Here is a 20,593-nt window from a genome sequence, read left to right as displayed (position 1 = left end):
AGTGGTGCGAAGGGCACCTGTTATCATTAGCGCCGCTGCGCGAAGGATACCTTCAAATCTCTTTCGGTGGACGTCCAATAGTAGGGATTTCCACCAGACGAGTGCTCCATACATCAGTATGGGCTTGACTACCATGTCGAAGAGCCATTTGGTATTTTTGGGATTAATACCCCAGGATTTGCCTATTGCTCTCCTACATGAGTATAGGGCCGCAGCCGCTTTTTCCACTCTAGATTGAGTGTTCAGATGCCATGATAGTTTTGAATCCAGGATGACTCCTAGATATTTTGCACTATCAGATAACTTTAACTCGACCCCATTCAAACGAGGGAGGGTGAAAGTGGGTAACTTGTATTTCCTGGTGAAGAGAACAAGTTCCGTTTTAGCTGGATTTACGCTTAGTCCGCTGTTTGTACTCCAGGTACTAAGTGATCTAAGGGCAGTTTCCATTCTATGCGATATAGTGTCCAGGTATTTTCCAGATACTATGACAGACACGTCGTCCGCATACGCAATAACCCCAAAGCCCTTGGACCTAAGTTCCATGAGAAGGGGATTCAATGCAAGGTTCCATAGTAATGGAGATAGAACTCCACCTTGTGGATATGAAGTAACACCCAAGAGAATTGTTTATATTAGGGACTTGAGCAGGTCATTCGCAGACAAGATGAAAGACAGTTTTCCTTTTCCCTTATCAGTATTTTTTATCAACACCGTATTACTGCTATCAAGACCGATATATCCCGTTTACTACGTGTTATGAGGTACTTTGTGCGTTTTTTAAAGAAAGACAGTCACCATAACGTGAACCCTTTACATGTGTCTATTTTTAGCTGTAGAAAAAAGAACCGGAGGATATTTCTTTTTATAAAACCTGACAATCTCATCAACAATTTCAAATCGACTTGATAGCTCCTTCTTTCATTGTCTGACATATAGGGAAGTGGTACTAGTGGCTTAGAAAAAGAAGAGCCGCATAATTGTCGACTCGCTGTAGAGAGCGATTTTTAAAAATACAACAATATTCGAATTCGGATGAGAAAAAAAGTCCACATTGGGATGTCCCTGGATTATTTTTACGTAATATTTACGAAAATTTTATTCATAATAAGAAAAATGTCGTATATTTCCAATACGAAGTACTTTCAAAAGAATAACATTTATCACCACTACAAAAGTAGCACTAAGTGATCTTTCTTTTACCTTTTGTATTTAGTGATGTTTTTTATAAAAAATATTTTAATTTAATACAAAATTATTTATGAACAAATTCGTTTAATTAATGAATTTTTTTATTTATATTTAATATTAAAAAGTACAATTTAAAGAACAAAAAGTACCATAAAGTTTACTTTTATAAATATCCATTCCATCATCTTTCTATATGTACCGACCGATTTTGCTGATTTTAAATAGCGATCTTCTCGAAAGCATGTCTAATAGAATTATTGAAGATTCGTATCTCGCCGATATCTGGGGTCCTCAAAAAACTGATTTCAACAGACAGACAGACGGACTTGGCTTAATCGACTCCGCTATCTATAAGGATCCAGAATATATATACTTTATAGGGTCGGAAAATTATATTATAGAAATTACAAACGGAATGACAAACTTATATATATCCTTCTCACGAAGGTGAAGGGTATAAAAACATGTTTATCCGTAGGTTAATGAATTAATATATAATTGAAAAATTATTTGACATCATTATCTCATGTGGAATAAAAAATTGCAAGCTATGAGATACTAACATATGACCAATGATATTTTTCTACATAAATTAATAATTTTTCTATATTTCGATAAACTTATGGATGTCATTGTAAAATTCTAATAAATTATACAATTACTTATAAATGTTAAACGTGAGAGTAGATTTACACATAACGTCAAATGAAACAGAAGTTTAAATGGTATATAAGAAACATATTTTGACATACAATTAAGGGTACGTAATTACTTATATTTAAATGACTTTAATAAAGATAATTTTTTAGTCTACGTACGTAATCAAGATTGTCTAGTATTTTATTTTTTGCTCAAAAAAAAAAAAATACTTGTTTTATCTTTTGGCGGTTGTTTTGTTATTTATTAATGGTTATATGTTTTTTTTTATTTTAGCATTGAATAACAAATAAAAATCAGAAATAGTTGAAAAATTTGCTATAACAGTGGAGCACCTCAACCGCTAAATAAATAAATAAATATATTTATAAATATATGAATATATACATATAATATACGTATGTATAATAATATATGCACATACAAATATATACACGTCGTCCGCATACGCAATAACCCCAAAGCCCTTGGACCTAAGTTCCATGAGAAGGGGATTCAATGCAAGGTTCCATAGTAATGGAGATAGAACTCCACCTTGTGGATATGAAGTAACACCCAAGAGAATTGTTTATATTAGGGACTTGAGCAGGTCATTCGCAGACAAGATGAAAGACAGTTTTCCTTTTCCCTTATCAGTATTTTTTATCAACACCGTATTACTGCTATCAAGACCGATATATCCCGTTTACTACGTGTTATGAGGTACTTTGTGCGTTTTTTAAAGAAAGACAGTCACCATAACGTGAACCCTTTACATGTGTCTATTTTTAGCTGTAGAAAAAAGAACCGGAGGATATTTCTTTTTATAAAACCTGACAATCTCATCAACAATTTCAAATCGACTTGATAGCTCCTTCTTTCATTGTCTGACATATAGGGAAGTGGTACTAGTGGCTTAGAAAAAGAAGAGCCGCATAATTGTCGACTCGCTGTAGAGAGCGATTTTTAAAAATACAACAATATTCGAATTCGGATGAGAAAAAAAGTCCACATTGGGATGTCCCTGGATTATTTTTACGTAATATTTACGAAAATTTTATTCATAATAAGAAAAATGTCGTATATTTCCAATACGAAGTACTTTCAAAAGAATAACATTTATCACCACTACAAAAGTAGCACTAAGTGATCTTTCTTTTACCTTTTGTATTTAGTGATGTTTTTTATAAAAAATATTTTAATTTAATACAAAATTATTTATGAACAAATTCGTTTAATTAATGAATTTTTTTATTTATATTTAATATTAAAAAGTACAATTTAAAGAACAAAAAGTACCATAAAGTTTACTTTTATAAATATCCATTCCATCATCTTTCTATATGTACCGACCGATTTTGCTGATTTTAAATAGCGATCTTCTCGAAAGCATGTCTAATAGAATTATTGAAGATTCGTATCTCGCCGATATCTGGGGTCCTCAAAAAACTGATTTCAACAGACAGACAGACGGACTTGGCTTAATCGACTCCGCTATCTATAAGGATCCAGAATATATATACTTTATAGGGTCGGAAAATTATATTATAGAAATTACAAACGGAATGACAAACTTATATATATCCTTCTCACGAAGGTGAAGGGTATAAAAACATGTTTATCCGTAGGTTAATGAATTAATATATAATTGAAAAATTATTTGACATCATTATCTCATGTGGAATAAAAAATTGCAAGCTATGAGATACTAACATATGACCAATGATATTTTTCTACATAAATTAATAATTTTTCTATATTTCGATAAACTTATGGATGTCATTGTAAAATTCTAATAAATTATACAATTACTTATAAATGTTAAACGTGAGAGTAGATTTACACATAACGTCAAATGAAACAGAAGTTTAAATGGTATATAAGAAACATATTTTGACATACAATTAAGGGTACGTAATTACTTATATTTAAATGACTTTAATAAAGATAATTTTTTAGTCTACGTACGTAATCAAGATTGTCTAGTATTTTATTTTTTGCTCAAAAAAAAAAAAATACTTGTTTTATCTTTTGGCGGTTGTTTTGTTATTTATTAATGGTTATATGTTTTTTTTTATTTTAGCATTGAATAACAAATAAAAATCAGAAATAGTTGAAAAATTTGCTATAACAGTGGAGCACCTCAACCGCTAAATAAATAAATAAATATATTTATAAATATATGAATATATACATATAATATACGTATGTATAATAATATATGCACATACAAATATATACATATGCATTCATATACGAATAGGTACATAAGTATGACAGTATATTTTCCTACACACATATACATATGTACATAAATAATATGTTATTTTATATGGGAACCTGTATGTATTAATAACTATACTATGTAATATATTAATATATTTATATATTTATTTATGTAGGTGTGTTGGTTTATTTATATGTATGTATGTCTATTCATGTACTAAATATTTTTGTTTTATTTTTCTATATTTTATTTCCAATTTAAATAAAATAAAAAAAGCACTGTTCCCATCAAATTATATACGAATACATTCAAAAAATTTTATAAAACAAATTCTAAAGGAACCAATCCGAGTAGAATAATCAATTTTCGATCATTAAAACAAACGAAATTGGAACTGACAAGAACTGAACTAGAACTGAAATAAAACTGAAATAGAACTGAACTAGAAGTGAACTAGAACTGAACTAGAACTGAACTAGAACTGAACTAGAACTGAACTAGAACTGAACTAGAACTGAACTAGAACTGAACTAGAACTGAACTAGAACTGAACTAGAACTGAACTAGAACTGAACTAGAACTGAACTAGAACTGAACTAGAACTGAACTAGAACTGAACTAAAACTGAACTAGAACTGAACTAGAACTGAACTAGAACTGAACTAGAATTGAAGAATTGTTCAGTTATTAATAACTGCACCAGATTTAATATTGAAAAACCCACTTTTTAATAATGCAATTTTCCAAATGTGTTTAATGTGAGCTCTTGTATTATTAATAAAATGTTTCATGAACGATAAAGATTAATGAAATTTGACAAAATATTTTTCTGACTATAGGTACTAAATAAAAAATGTAAAACTAAAATAAAAAATAGACATAAAATTACATATAAATACATACATGTACAAAAGCTTACATAAATTGGATATGAGTACAATGTCTGTCTGTCTATAGGTTTGGTGTGGTTTGGTTAACGATAACAATTGTTGTTCAAAATGCAGAAATTAACAAAATAAATAAATAAAAAAGTTTGCATGAAAAATATTTAAAATAATTGTTTATGACTACTTTTTCCATACATATGTACATACATACATGCTGCAACGATGAGGTAGAACTCGACTATGATTTTTCAAAAAGGAAGAGAAAGTAGATTTTGTTTTAAATTCTAAAAAATAAAATAAAAGTTTTTGAAAAACTAGGCGGATATTTTTAATTTAACACGCAATTTTTTTCGTTAAACTCAAACACAATTTGAGAAGTAAATGCAAGTGTAGGTGTGTGTGTGTATACTGGCCATCAAAACAAAACCGCAAAATACATATGTATATGTATGTATACGTACATATATATATGTATGTATATTCGTTTTATGTATATAACGACATACATATACGAATGTATTTACAAAGTTTTAAACATGTAGGCTGCATACGATTAAAATAATACATATAAGTGTTAGTATGTGCATATGTATGTATTTTGTATGTATATATATTAATTCCTACATACTTATACAACTACATTGAAGTAGGAGTTTTTATAAATATGTGTATGTATGTATTTATATAGCATGTGTGCATGTTTGTATGTGTAGGTGTAACACATACATTTATTTGATTTTTTTTTAATATATTTAAATAACATGCATAAAACGTTTGTGTTATTAATTCTATTTTTTATTTTTTTTTTAAACATTTAACATTTTGGTTAAATTAAAACTTAGAGTTGATTTGATTTCATTATTAAAGTTTTTTGTGCTTCTCCTCCAATTCTTTTGTTAAATAAAAATGGCTGCCTTTTTTTTAGCAAATGTTAAAAATGTTTTGTTAAATATTAATAATATTAAAAAAAATTAAAAATAATTTAATAAAGTGAATATCATATTAAGTCATGCATAAGTTTTCTGCTAATTATAGTTTAATCATATGAATTTGTTTTCTATTTATTTAAAAATTCACACGATAATTTTTATTGCAATAATTAATAATTAGTTAAAAATAATAAAATTAACAAAATTATTGGAATTTTTCTAATAAAAATTTACAAAAAAACATTTGTCTATTTTCCCTGACATTTAATGCTTAGGCGCTTTAATGGTTAACCAGCTGAATCGCAGAAAAGTATGACCTATCTCGAAGTGTTTTAATTCACAGTGGTAGTTTTTTAACCACAGAGTGATTAGATTATACGACTCATCACCGCCCCTATCTTATGCGCTAGAGGCAATTTATGTACACGGTTCTGCCGATCCAACTACAAGCTTATTACTTAAGGTCATTGCTGCCTCGTTGCTGAATTTCTGAAATACAAAAACATTACTTTTGTTTACAACCACCTCTTCAAGAATCGTGACAAGAAAAAGTCCGAAGCTTTGTCCAGAGTGTTACTGATTCCGTGGTATCAGATTATTAGGTTTTCTTATTTTGGTTTAAACGCATATCAAATTATCCAAGGAAAAGTTGAGAAACTATTGATTATAACCAGTTTATAGTCCCGGCAGACTAGAGGTACTGGTAGCACCTCCTTGGAATTGCAATAACACCAAGTGTTTTCAGTTAAGGTAACGTATTATAAAAACAGCATCTCCTAAAAATATCTCAGCGATTGTTGTACGTGCATGTAGCACATACAACGCCGCCAATATTTCGGCGATTAACCTACTTTAGTCGTTCACTTTAGAGGATAAGTTCTCGAATGTGTTTACAGAAAACTAGTTGTGAAAAAAGGCTCTACCTCAAGATGTGCCTAAATGGCACACGTTTTGTGAAGCAGGTTATACATTCAGGACAACGTGGGTGACATTTATGCCTCCATGTCTTCGTCTAGGTGGTGCATACTATAGTGTCCAAAAAGCTGATGTATGTGCTATTGGAAGTTCTTAAACAACATCCTGTTTCAACATCCTCAAAGTCTCAAAAAGTCATCATTGCTCTTGAAGCAGACTATTACGATAATAAAGGATTTTCTGATAGGCTCTAATGTTTGAATCTTATGAATACCTTGGAAAAAGTCCGAAACTTGGTCCTGCGTGTTACCGGTGCTGTGGTACTGGTTTGAACCCATGTCAAATTATACAAGCAAAAGTTAAGAATCGATTTTTATAACCAGTTAATAGACCCGGCAGACTAGAGGTACTGGTAGCACCTCTGTTCCTTGAGATTGTAATAACACCAAGGGTTTTTAATCAAGGTAACATGGCACTGGGGAAAATATTATATTATAAAAAAACAGCATCTCTTAAAGACATCTCAGCGATTTAAAAGCACGTACAACGCCGCTAATATTTCGGCGATTAATCCACCAGTTTTCGAATATGTTTACAGAAAACTGGTTGTGAAAAGGAGCTCTACCTAAAGATGTGCCTAAACGGCAAACGTTCCGTAAAACATGCAAACCTTCATGACCTACATCGGTGACATTTATATATGTCTCCATCTAGGTGGTGCATACTATAGTGTCCAAAAAGCTGATGTGTGTGCTATGGAAAGTTCTTAAACAAAATCATTGAAGCTCTTAAAGCAGACTATTACGCTAATAAAGGATCTTCTGGTAGGCACTGGGCATTATCCAATGATATGTTCGAATCTAATGAATTCCTTGGATTGGGAGGATACCTGCGAATTTTTAACAATGTTCTTAAGTGGATTTGGTCTCCAAGGATCGATATACTTCCCATACGAAGCCATAGAAGTTCAGAGCAATTAGTCTATTCTTCTTTCTTCTCGAAACATTAGAAAGACTTATTAATCAGCATCTTAAAACGGATATCAAGCCTAATCTGTAATAAGTATCCAACATTTCCTATATGAGGGGGAAATCTGTTGAGTTTGAATTACGTTTGCTAGTAAATTACTTAGAAAACACTATTGAGAACTGGGAATATACACGTATTGTCTTCTTTACTAAATATTAAAGCAACTACGTACCCTAAGAGTTGATAATATGTTTTCTAAATGGTTTGAATATAATCCAAACAATTTCATTTTTGATTCAGAAACTATTGAACCCAATGGTAGCAAACTTAATGATGGGGAGTTGAATCTAAATTCAATGAACTATATCCAACTTTGATGGCTTTAAATTAAAAGTTTGTGTAAGTGTTTGCTTCTAAATATGACAGAAGTTTCCTTTAAACTTTGGAACTTCTAGAAAACTAGTTGCAAACTATCTTCGTTTTCATCGAATATAACAAGACAGTCCTTTATACTAAGCGGATCTTTGATTATATACCGATAACAAGGAATCCCTATAAGTATTGATTGCACAATATTAAACTTTGTACTAAAATGCCGGATAATCCTAAATGAAGTGGCGAAACATTACACAACAGATCATTACCGACCCTTTCATCGACTTGAACTTGGGCATTATAGGTGGCTATTGTATAACTAACAAAGATCCCTTGTTGACAGTATATTTAAGGAATTTGACTACACTGGTGATTAAATGACTACAATTACCAAGTAATAACTTCTGTAGGAGCTGCCATGATGAGGAGGTAGAAGAGAGTACTGACTTCCTGTATTATTACCATATTCTAGCTGCTGCTAGATTGAACCTGTTAGGTAGAACGATAGACTTGTTTATGTGTGCGCAAACTGATTTGAAAAGACTCTATAGTAGTTCGATCGATGTGTACAAATGTCTATTTATCTCTTTACAAGTATCACAAAGGGTTCAACGTAATGGACCCAAGTTTATTTCCAATGATGACAGCACCCAGATTTTGTAAAACCAGGCTGCTGTCATCATTCTGAGAAGATTATTTTTAATAACATAAGAAACAGCACTAATTACGATATTTCGTTTAAATAAACTCTTTTAACTTTTTAAGTAATTTGGTTAGTGATGAAGTTTTGACAAGATGTAAACTTCAACACATTGTAAATAATTTGCTTCAACTTTTCACTGAATGAATAAATAAAAAGCATTTTACCACGAGTATGACCTTGGTATTACCATCAAAATTGTAAAGAATTTTATTTATTAACATGTATGCTTTTTCAATTCACAAAATAAAATCAATTTGTAAAACGTCTGTAGATGCAGATGCAACATATGAATGATGCCATTAATTTGACACACAACGTTCAATGAAAATTCCGCGTAAGATTTAATACGATTAATCATGGGGGAAGTGTTGTATGTATTGTAGTGTAATGTTGGTGGCCGTGCAATTTTTTTTAAACTATTCTCTCCTTAATATCCTGCAACAATGTCCTTTATAGGATATTGTATTTAAATGTACTGAACTGATATTGTTCAATTATTGATAAAAATGTGTGGGAAAATATGGACAAGGACGATGTGTTGTCTTACATAAATATATGTGTATTGTACAATATAAATATATTTATATTGGTACAAGTAAAGCAACACGTAGAGGCTAACACTGACATAAACATCAACAGCATTGCAACAAACACTTGCATTTATGGGGAAAGGACTTGAGTTTTTTAAATATGAAACCAATAAAAAATTCATGCTAACACATTTATTTCGCAGGTATTCCCCCAAAAATAAAAATGAAACCAGTTTTAAAGCGCAGCAACGTAAATGACAACACTCTCTGCAAATATTGTAGATACGAATATTGAAGTTGTACAACATTGTTGTTTTCTTTGTTTTGCTTTTAATATAATTTTTATGGACTTGATAAAATTTGCATGCCCCGTTAAGAAATTTTTTCAAAGACAAACAATAACAACACACTCTCTAGCATTGTCTTTTTTTATTGAAATTGATATAAATTTTCCAATTGATTTAACTTTTGGGTTTTAGTCTTTAATAATCATTTTATGCCACAATTAATTCTCACAAAAACTGACAGACAGATAGACAGACAGACAGACTCATCGGTGGGTTGACTGCTTGTTTGCTTGTTTGGTTGGTTGGCTGACTGTCTTTACTTTTAAGGTTTCGTGTGCTCAAGTAAGTAATAGTACAGCAGGTGTCACAGGTGTTTAAGGGCTGTTTTTCTTATATATTCGATTTTTATTAAGATTTATATAGTGTTTGAAGATAAGTATCATTATGGGTATCGTAACACATTTTATGGAGACTCTAACAGATGGTTTCTTAAATTATGAAATTAATACGATGTTAACGGTGATTTCATTAAGGATTTGTATCGAAAAAAATAATTAATATGCGTGTGATTCTTACTGGGAGGTTGAAAAATCAAAATATGTTTTTGTTTAGTTTCCTTAAAATGATGAAATTATTATAACATCTATAATAAGATTAAGTCCAAGTTATTAACAAAAATTTAAGAGAATATTATTGTGCTTCATTACTTTTGAAGAAATTTAACCAATCTGAAGGACCCTCAATAATTTACATTAATCTATTATATATATAAATGAGTAGCGTTACTGACTGACTGATTAATCATCACACAACCCAAATGGCTAATCACAGAATCATGAAATTTGACTATAGATGTCTTTTTGAATATGTAGATCCATTAAGGAGGGATTTTTGATATTTGTATACATATTTAGGAGTAAAAAAGGGGGAAACGGGTAAAACAGGTTTACTTAGTTATTTTACACAATATTAGTAATACAATGAAATATTTTATATGTGTTTATATAAAAATACATTCCGGATCTAATGCGACCTGCTTGTTTTTTGAATCATTTAAAAAAAAAAAAGAAAAGAGCCATACGACTGTCAAATTTTTCATCCGTATTCTCTCTCAATGTGTGATGGTTTCATTACATATTGCGTTTAGACGATCCCATCCGTACTCTTCTATACAAATTTTTGACAGATCATATTACTGTGTGATCGTGTAAAGCCGGGTTAAGAAAACTTTTTTCGATTTATAGGCGTATTCGTGTTAGATATACCTCTTATACGGACTAACTCTGTAATATTTATTTTAACAAAACATTTGCTATTTCTTTGGGGAAAAAGTATCAAAAAAAGGGAAAAACGAAAAATTTAATTTTATTAAAACTTGTTAAGCCATTTTTTAATTTTTAAAATAGTTTACTTACTCACAAATAAGCTTTTGGTATATTATTTTAAAACACGGGTACTAAGGCAACTACAGAAACAAATTCGGGTAAATTTTTTGGTACCTTTTTGAAAGCACAATTTTTCTGGAACAAATTTATGCAGATTTGTATGAATTATATATGTGATGTGTGGATTTAAACACGAAATATTTTGTAAACGTATCTTTAGAAAAAGTATATTTCTTGACAAAAATTTGGAAAAATGTTGCTTTTTTCATTAGAACTTTCCACAAACATCCAAATTACATCTATGTCCATGTGAGAGGAGTAGTTATGAATCTATCGTTCCATTACCATTTCAGTTGTTCTAAGCTTCTTTTCGCATTAAGCGAAGAGTTTTAATACTTCGTGGAAATGTTAAGGGGATTGCCCCTATCGTAAGTCAAATTTTTACATGAAATACATTACTTTCCCCCTTTTGTTTGGCAGCATAGTTTCCACTGGTTGTGTCAATGTATTGTGATGAAAGATAGAACTGTGAGACATTGGTCTCAATAGTAGATCGTAGACAAGCGGAACCCCTGTGAGAATATTTTATTACACAAATATCGTACTGAAACTGGGACGCCTGAAAGCATCCCAGCGTGGTGAAGATTTATATTCTTAATAGGGGTATAACATAACATCCTCCAAAGGTAAAATCAGCATCATATAGTTACAAGGACACTCGGGAATAATCAATAATGAAAGAACGTGTGTACTTGCTGAAGGGGGGAGGGAGAGGTTGGTACGTTAGATATAGTTAACCTGTCGAATGCTAAACAGTTCAACAGAAATGGATAAATTAAAAACATAATACCATACGGCAACTTGAAATAAGGGAACTGAGAGTAGAACCAGTAAAAATACCTCAATGAAAGTAAATCGATAAACCTCTTCAGAATGAATAAGGCCAAGCTGGTACATATTCTTAAAGGATATACAAATTTGTGACCAAACTTAACCAGTAAAAATTTGGTAACAACTCGCTATTGTAACCACGTACCTACTACACACCCATAATACACAGAAGAAGTCTAGTAATGTCTTATTAATAATGTGTTATGTAAATATTTTCTTAATCATAAGTCAACTTTTCTGATTTACATTCACTGATTTGTCTAATTACTTGTAAGCGAACAAGTAAATTTTTAACATGTTAACCCCTTACATGATAATGAAAGTTTTTGCTGGTTATTTAGCAGAGATAGCAATGAGACTCTGGAAATTATTAATGGAAGTTTCACAAGTATCACATCTAAAGTGGTCTTAAGATGTGTACTGCAAATCTGCGCAGTACTCTTTAATCTTTTCGAGTTCGGAATTGTCTCGTCATGGCCATCATCTGGCTAAATTAGTAACAATTGAAAAGGGACTTTGATTATATTATAATGACTTCTGTATGAGTTTCCCAACTGGCAATAGATATGAAATTTTTCATTAGTGTTTCCTTAATGAGCTTCCCCATCTTGTTGTTATTGCAATTTCGGGGAAAAGTCCGGGTCTATAAACTGGATATGATTAAATAAAAACCGGAAACCAATTGACAACAGGGCAGAGTTGCGGATTTTGTCTTGTCCCGCTTATAGAAGATGGAATCAAAAACGTGGGAAGAGAATGTGGTTTAAAAAATTATACTGGTAAAGTCTATAATTTGAAATAAGTTTGGTGATGTTGTTCGGCCAACTACATATATATTTTAAAGAAAAACAAAAACTTTGATTCTATTGTGAGCAGAGTCAAAGCAACTGCTGGATAGAAGTCGTATAAAGTTCTGAAAGCTCCAAATCAATTCGGTAAATAACTTAAAAGCAAAAAAAGAAACTATTAAATGAATTTAAGTCTAATTTTATAAAAAATGCACTTGCCATGTGATATGTGAAGATTATGCTGCTGATGGACGAGGTAATGTTCAAGGAAAATCCAAACAAAAACAAGTATGAAACAAGTTGGGCATAGCCACCAGTCATTATGTTAAAAATGAGAATTATTTCTGAAGGGAGTTTGTATGGGGGCTAGGGTCAAATAAGGCCCGATTATTACAAAAATCGGTAATGTCAATAAATGCTTTATAAAAGTAAGTTTTGCCGACTTTTGTTGACATAATAGAACATTTAACTTAATTATGAGGCCAAAGACCTTATTCGGGGGGGTACAGTTGTATGGGGCTAGTCAAAATAATGGACCGATTTTATCCATTTAAAGTAGGCTTCGCCCTTAGGCCAAAAAAGAGTGTGTGCCATATTTTATCCAATTATCTTGAAAATTGCAACTTGTAGCTTGCGCACAAGGTTTACATGGACAGCCAGCCAGACGGCTGAATCGTGATTCTACATCAAATCTGAAGAAAAACTTCTAGGTCTGTTGTGCGCTACATTTAATGGAAATTTGTATTATTTTTGTATTATTAACTGATGTTTCATAAGTTTGTGACCTGGTCGTAATTCCTAAGAATTTTCCAATCAGATTAACTACCACAGGCTTTCTTTACAACTATGTTGTTCGCTTTCTCTTTTCTAACTATTATTCCATTATTGCTCGAACTTCCGCCTGGAATCTATAGTTGTTCATTGTATATTTCTATTTTTGAGTCTTCAACAGATACAGAAGAAAAGATTTCAAGTATGAATTTAAACTTTTTATGAATTTCGAAATAGAGCTCTCAAGGAAACTCATGAAATCATAGATAAATGAAAGATCAATATATTTAATACCAATAAAAATAAACAAGGAAAGACCAAATATATGTATGCATTTCTATTGCTTAAGAGGTTTTAGGATCCTTTTTACAACTCATACACTATTAAAAGGAATAAAAAAATAAAATTCGTTTAAGCCCCAAAATTTGTATTGGTTTTGAATACCATCTATACTTGAACTATTTTTTAGATTCATTTCCGTTTTACAGTTTTGTTACTCCTCTTTGTGGGAGCTTTTTGTTTTAGCATTTTTGGTGTGTTAATAAGTTTACACACACACATACATGAATACACCTCACATATATTTTAATTGTATGGTATGTAAGAGTTTGGTGGTATACTCATATATGTAAAACTAAAAAGGACCTTTAAGTAAAGACCCATGTCCAATATTTTTTGTATGGAGTACTCAATGACGTTGGTGTTGTTGTCGTTGTTTTCGGTTACTACTCATTTGTTGTTAAATACACGCACTGTCCCTACACTTTGTTATTTTGCATTTAGTGCTGTTGTTGAGTCCTCTTTTTAAAATTTGTCGAACAAAAGATTTTCTCCATTTATTCAACAATGCATGTTTGATATCAACCAACCAACCGACCGACCGACAGACAGACCAAACAGCCCAATGTTACAACATAAAGCACTACAAAAACTACAACAATATGAACCCAAAAACTTCAGCTTGTATGCAACCAAAAAAATAAAAACGAATAGAAAAATTCCAAATAATCCCTGTATTTCTAGCCCATAGTTAAAAATTTTTGTTCATCTTATTTTTAATTATCCACACACATACATGCACACATCCTTCTACATACACACAGCACTAACTTTTGTTACCACTGTGGCAAATAAATGTACATATATGTGTTGTAAGGATGTGTGTACTCATTTTACATTCGAGGAACACAAAATGTTGGGGGTAGTCATTTGAAAATAATGGGTAAAAAACCTTTTAATTTTTGTTGGTTCTCTACTACATCTTCATATGGAGCTGTTGTTGCTGTAGTTGTTGTCATAGTTGTTGCCTTCAATACTCTCTAATATAAATGTATCTACATGAAACATGCATACACATTTACATTCTATAGTTACAGATAGATTATAAAGGTATTAATTCATTTGGATCGTGATCGAAAGATTTAAAACTCGAATATGATTCATGTTATTTGAATCCAACTTGGAATGGAATTTTCTATAACGTTATTGTGGAGGAAATCTGAACGGAAGTTCAACTGATTGAACCAATTAAAATCAATAATATGCTAGATATATGTATGTAATTAGAAGGAGTTCAGCGGACATGTCGCTTACATTCTAACGGAGTTGTCATCAACGACTACCCGACACAATTGACATCAGATGTGTCCGATCGGGAACTGCGAAACACTTTTTCTACGTGAACAACTGTTTTGATGGAAATCCGAAACTCTGCCCTGTGTGTTACCGGTTCCAGTGGTACCAGATTAGGTGGTTCCCTAGTTCGACGCCACGTCAAATAAATTCAAGGAAATACCGAGGAAACATTTGAACATTACCAGTTAATAGTCCTGGCTGACTAGAGGTATTGGTAGCACCCTGTATTCCCACCAAAATTGGGAATTACCTTGATGAATGTAATATGCCCCTGAGGGGACTGAATCCAAACAAAAGGAAATGGTCAAGTGGAACATTAGATGAAATAATTAAGGTCTGGATACTAGCATTCAGAAATGTGTAACATGGATTTAACGAATACAATATGTGATCAGGATTATGGGTTAATTTTAGATCGTATGATACTATAAGAGATTCATAACCGAAAGAGAGTAATGGCTATCTCTCATTCTCATTTGCTGATGGAGAACGAGGTGTACGAGATTACGATTATTAAATTGAATAAGGAGATTCAGAAAAAATTAAAAATCTCCTACTGCTTTGTTATTTCTTTGATGGTGGACGGGACAGTTCGACGGGACAGTCCCGAACTGACCACTTAACCTACCACTTGTGGTGACCCCTAGCCACCTTACTAACCAGAAGACCAACTACTTTAACATGGGTTTGTCCTACGAGGAAGTCAATCGTCACTCTACACCCTTCAAAGAGACAGTAAAGAGCCTCCGCTCTCGCTTACAAAGAGGACACTAAAGTGACGACTGTCTTCATTATCGATTACAAAGAGTTTATTTGTGACGAAAGACCAAAAACATACGAATTGGAGTCAGCCAGGTGGTAAGATATTAATGGAAATAAAATGAAAAAATTTGAAGTGTGTACTCTCCAGAATACTATGGGACAATAATGTGACGATTTACCCAAAAGATATAAATTTGAGTCCACCAGATGGTGGCATATTAGTAGAAAGTAATAATCATTTCTCCAAAAGTTACCCATCATAACTACTTTCGGAAGTACAACAAAAAAAAAACAACTTTTAAGAGTATAATCTCTAGGTTACTTGAGGACAGTAAAGAGACGACTGTCTCCGCTCCCGCTTACAAAGGGGACACTAAAGTGACGACTGTCTTCATTCTCGATTACAAAGGGTACATTCGTGACGAATGACCCAAAAAATACGAATTACGATCATCCAAGTAGGTAATTATTAGTGGAAATTACTGTCTTTTTCGTATGCATTGACTCTTTGTCGAACTGCTGGGTAGGTAATGAGGGCGTAAAGGTTATGGCTTAATTTTATGACTGTATGAGACAGTAAAAGATCCATAACCTAAAGAAAGCCAAAGCCATGACTGTAAAAGATACTGTAAAACATCCATAACCGAAAAAAGCCATCCAGTTCCTGATGAAGAAAGCGATGTCCGATATTAGTATGAGTGGACATATAGGATTACGGGATTATACAATGGAAAATGGTCTTTCTTTCTGGGAAATGAGATATAAATATGTTGAGAGCTTTGACGGATATTACTTTCCTCAAAGCCACTAATCTAAAAGTATACGTCCAGAAAATTTAGTTTCTTAAGATCATAGCATACTTTATTATAGGTTTTTATAAGGGTGTCATAAATTTAAGATTCATATATATTCAAAGTGATGACGGATATTACATCGCTTATGATCACCGATTAAAATCCAGAAAACTTTGTTTTTAAACATGGAGATAATGTAAACATTATCCTAAAAAATTCTAAAAAAAATGCACGAATTAGGAACGCCAAGGAGATTTAGTTTATAAAGCCAAATTACATTTTTAGAAAGTATTTTTAAATTATTTTTAAATATTTTTAAAACAATTCCTTTAAGGTACTGTTTTTTTAGTCTATTCAGTTTTGTATATGAAATTGTTTTTAGCACTTTGTCTTCTTCCCATCTACAAATACACATACATTTATACATGCAAATAGTTTTAGTTTCTCTTTTTTATAACTACCACCAAATGTAGGGTGTATATTTGATTTCTCACATCTTACAACACATTACATTGGATTTTCGATTTTCTATTGGTTTTTAGCGTCATAAGTTTTATTACAATTGCTCTCAAGAGGTAAATCCATTTCGCTCAGCCAAGGAACAATGAATTAAATTTGGTTTCAAGCAAGGATTACTTTTAAGACAAAAACAAAAATTTTAAATTGATCCAATTTTAAATTGGATAATTATAGCAACATTCAGTGCAGCCCAGTACCATATCATGAGCAGCCTCACTAGATATTAAACCATAAAAGCAGATACATATCAAGTTCAGGATTCAGTTTTAAGGTTCCTAATATTCGACAACGCCATTTATAATAGTTCTGTTTAATTTTAACTTTGTTTGTAGGTGCTAGATTGCCTCAACTACCTAAAATGTTTATGAAAGTATAAATACATACACCCATGCATACAAATAAGAGCGTGTGTATCTATGTATGCAAATGTTACTACATTTTCGTAATTGTATATTGTATGTATGTAAAATTCATGTATTTAAGTCTACATAGGTACATAAATATATAAACTATGTATGTGTGTGTGTGTAAAAGTAGTGGTAGTAAATTTTGTTAGTGTAGCCTCAACGTATCGTATTGGTGCAATTTTTTCCTTAATTCTACATTTTGTTGATGAGTAAGTGTGTGTGTTTTTACTAGTGTAACTATGACAGGATATACTACATACATACATGTGTTTGTATGTGTATCTATACTATAGATAAATAGTTTTCTATAATTTCGTCCATTTTGTATAGTGTTCGTTTGCTTTGTAATCAAAATCTGCTTATGAGCCTTTCATAGGGATAAAATTTTGCATATACTACTTACTTACTTACACACACACACACACTCACTAAAAGCTTATGTTTGATTGCATTATGGGTGTGTTGTTAGTAGTGTTTTTAATATTTTTTTATGTTGTTCGGTTTTTTATCTCAATTTTCAGTTCGTCCTTTCGTTGTAGTTACAAGTTAAAATTGAAGTTTTATTGAAGAATGTGCTCAATTATTGTTTCTTGTTTAATTAAATGTTTGTTAGATGTTTGATGTAATTATTATTAATAATCTTATTGAAACTTAACGCATCTTAATATATAAATTTTTATGGTTTCTATGAAATCTACCAAAGTGAGTTCTGTATATCAGAATCGGTATATTAATTAATTTTATAAACTTCGTGCACTTCAAGGAATCGATAACGTTTGATTGTTTCTTGTTATATGTTTAAAAACTTTAAGATTATTAATTTTCTCTCGAGGTAAATATTTGGAAAATATTCGTACCAACAACAGACAGATGGTCAAAGTCTTATACATATATGCAGTTCCAGCTGAAAAAGTGTTTTATTGCATGGGAATGTCAAGAGTTAAACGTGAGCACCTGCCTTGACGGCCTTATCCTAGGGTGCTCTTTTTCAACCACTGGGAAGACTTGAGAACGGTCAACCATTGGACCTTTGTTCTTCAGTGAAGAACGCCGGTAGCAATTTTTGTACATTGGTTCTGACCGGTCCTTGCACAAGTATTTTGCTGGAGTACTCGAGTTATCTAATCTCTTTACCATTGGATGGCCTCTGTTGATTCGGCAACAGCACCTAGAGACGTAACCGGTAGACCGAAATACGATCATCAATAAGCCGTAGACATTGTTCTTAGTCACAGGAACACACTATGGCAATTCAGATATGAACAGACTAAACCCTGAACATATCTGGACAATGAAGGAAAAGTCAGTGGTATCAAATGTATATGATACCTTTCATCCATCATCATTTATACGACACAATTATTAGGTAGACGGGTGTGGTAAGTCCCGCCGAAACTCACATTCATCCCGATCATATACAATTAATACCAACTCATTTCCAACGCTTAGTCCCACAGTCACTCGACTGCGAGGCATCTGTTGTTCTCGGCAACAGCATCGAACTTATCCCGAAATATTATCTATTATCATGCATCAGTCTTTTAACCGCCACTTACTCTCCCCGCGAATTTGGGTTTAAACCACAGCCACTACGTGGATTCCGAAGGAACCTCAACCAACTGACCAGCCAGGACATAGTCCTGCGGGCAACTGGCCACCCGTAGTACCAGATTATGCAGTGCTCTGGTCTGACCTCTGGCAATCAATGCAAGGACTAAGCCAAGCTGTAGACTGTAACCAATTTTTCAATCCCGGTCAGATTGAAGGTATTGGCAACATCTTTATACCTCAGAATTTCAATAACACCAAGGCGGAGGTCTCGCCAAGGTAACATGCCCCCGGGGGAATGGTAACATCTACAATAATCATTCCAGGTATATTAGAGTGATCTGATTTGGAGAGACCTAAACTCTGGTTTATTGTCAGTACAAATTAGAATATTTCCGCCATATAATCTACAGCATATACTCTAGTTTATCACCCTTTTCATGACCGATATCTCAGCCTAAAGGATTTTGAATTAATTTTGCAGCTTAATTTTTATAATTTTTACACCTTTCTTATGCTATGTATACACGGTTGTTAGTTCTTATAACGATGGCAGTAAAATGTGCAGAAAATGTGTAATAACAGAGTAAACTTACAAATTTTGTGTACCAATATTGTCAGTAATGTTTTTTCTGACAATGTTGCGAAAAAAAAATTGTAAGTTCAGACGATTGCTATACATTTTCTGAATATTTTACAGAGACAAGCACCATTAGTAAAAGGTTAATGGCGACAGTTTGAAGATATTGACAAACGCATATTCCAAAGTGTTTTTTCTATCAAACCTAAAATTTTTCAAAGTACTATTACTTAATGCAGAAAAAAACATTCTGCCTGATAACGTTTTCCTAGTGGAATACAATTTTTGTTTATTTAAGTCATTTATTAACACTATTCCAACTTTCTTTCCTTCAAACATCTATAGAGTTCGATTTATATTCAGGATATAGAAATAAATTTGTTTACAACTTTAATACATAAGAATTTCATTGTATTTATCTGCAATTTTATATAAAATTTATATTTGTACAATGAAAATAGTTCACCTCAAAACATTTTGTATTATGTACGACATTTTACATATATATTAAGCATTGTTTTTTTCAGTGTACAATTAACCAAAAACAATTTTATCGAAATAGTAGTTAATAGTCAAAACTTCACTTACCTGAGGACACATTTTGCATTGATATTTGCGGCCTGTACCTCCACCGCCACCACCACCGGAACCACCTAGTGAAGAACCAATTTTTGTGGCATTAATAGGTTGCGGAACAACAAGTAGGGCGGCAGCAGAGGCGGAACTATGATGACCAACATGATTACCATGATGGCCACCACCGGCAGATCCCAAAACACTGCCACCTAAATAGACAAAGAAAATCAACAATTAACTAATGTTCTATTAGGAATAATGTCAACTTTTACAGAGTAAGAGAAGAAG

General features: G+C 32.1%; 1 protein-coding gene across 4 annotated transcripts in view; it reads right to left on the bottom strand.

The window, feature by feature from the left end:
- The window catches only part of LOC111684769 (zinc finger protein rotund), a 116,499-nt gene that overhangs the window by 47,479 nt on the left and 48,427 nt on the right, over positions 1-20,593 (bottom strand). For all 4 annotated transcript variants that reach the window (XM_046948703.1, XM_046948700.1, XM_046948701.1 and 1 more), the window contains exon 5: positions 20,318-20,514. In XM_046948703.1, the coding sequence (XP_046804659.1) occupies positions 20,318-20,514 (197 nt within the window). The remainder of the gene's footprint in view (positions 1-20,317; positions 20,515-20,593) is intronic.

Source organism: Lucilia cuprina, chromosome 4 (assembly GCF_022045245.1).
Source record: "Lucilia cuprina isolate Lc7/37 chromosome 4, ASM2204524v1, whole genome shotgun sequence".
Classification (NCBI taxonomy): domain Eukaryota; kingdom Metazoa; phylum Arthropoda; class Insecta; order Diptera; family Calliphoridae; genus Lucilia; species Lucilia cuprina.
The sequence above is the reverse complement of the archived record's forward strand: the minus strand, read 5'-3'. Positions and strand labels throughout refer to the sequence as shown.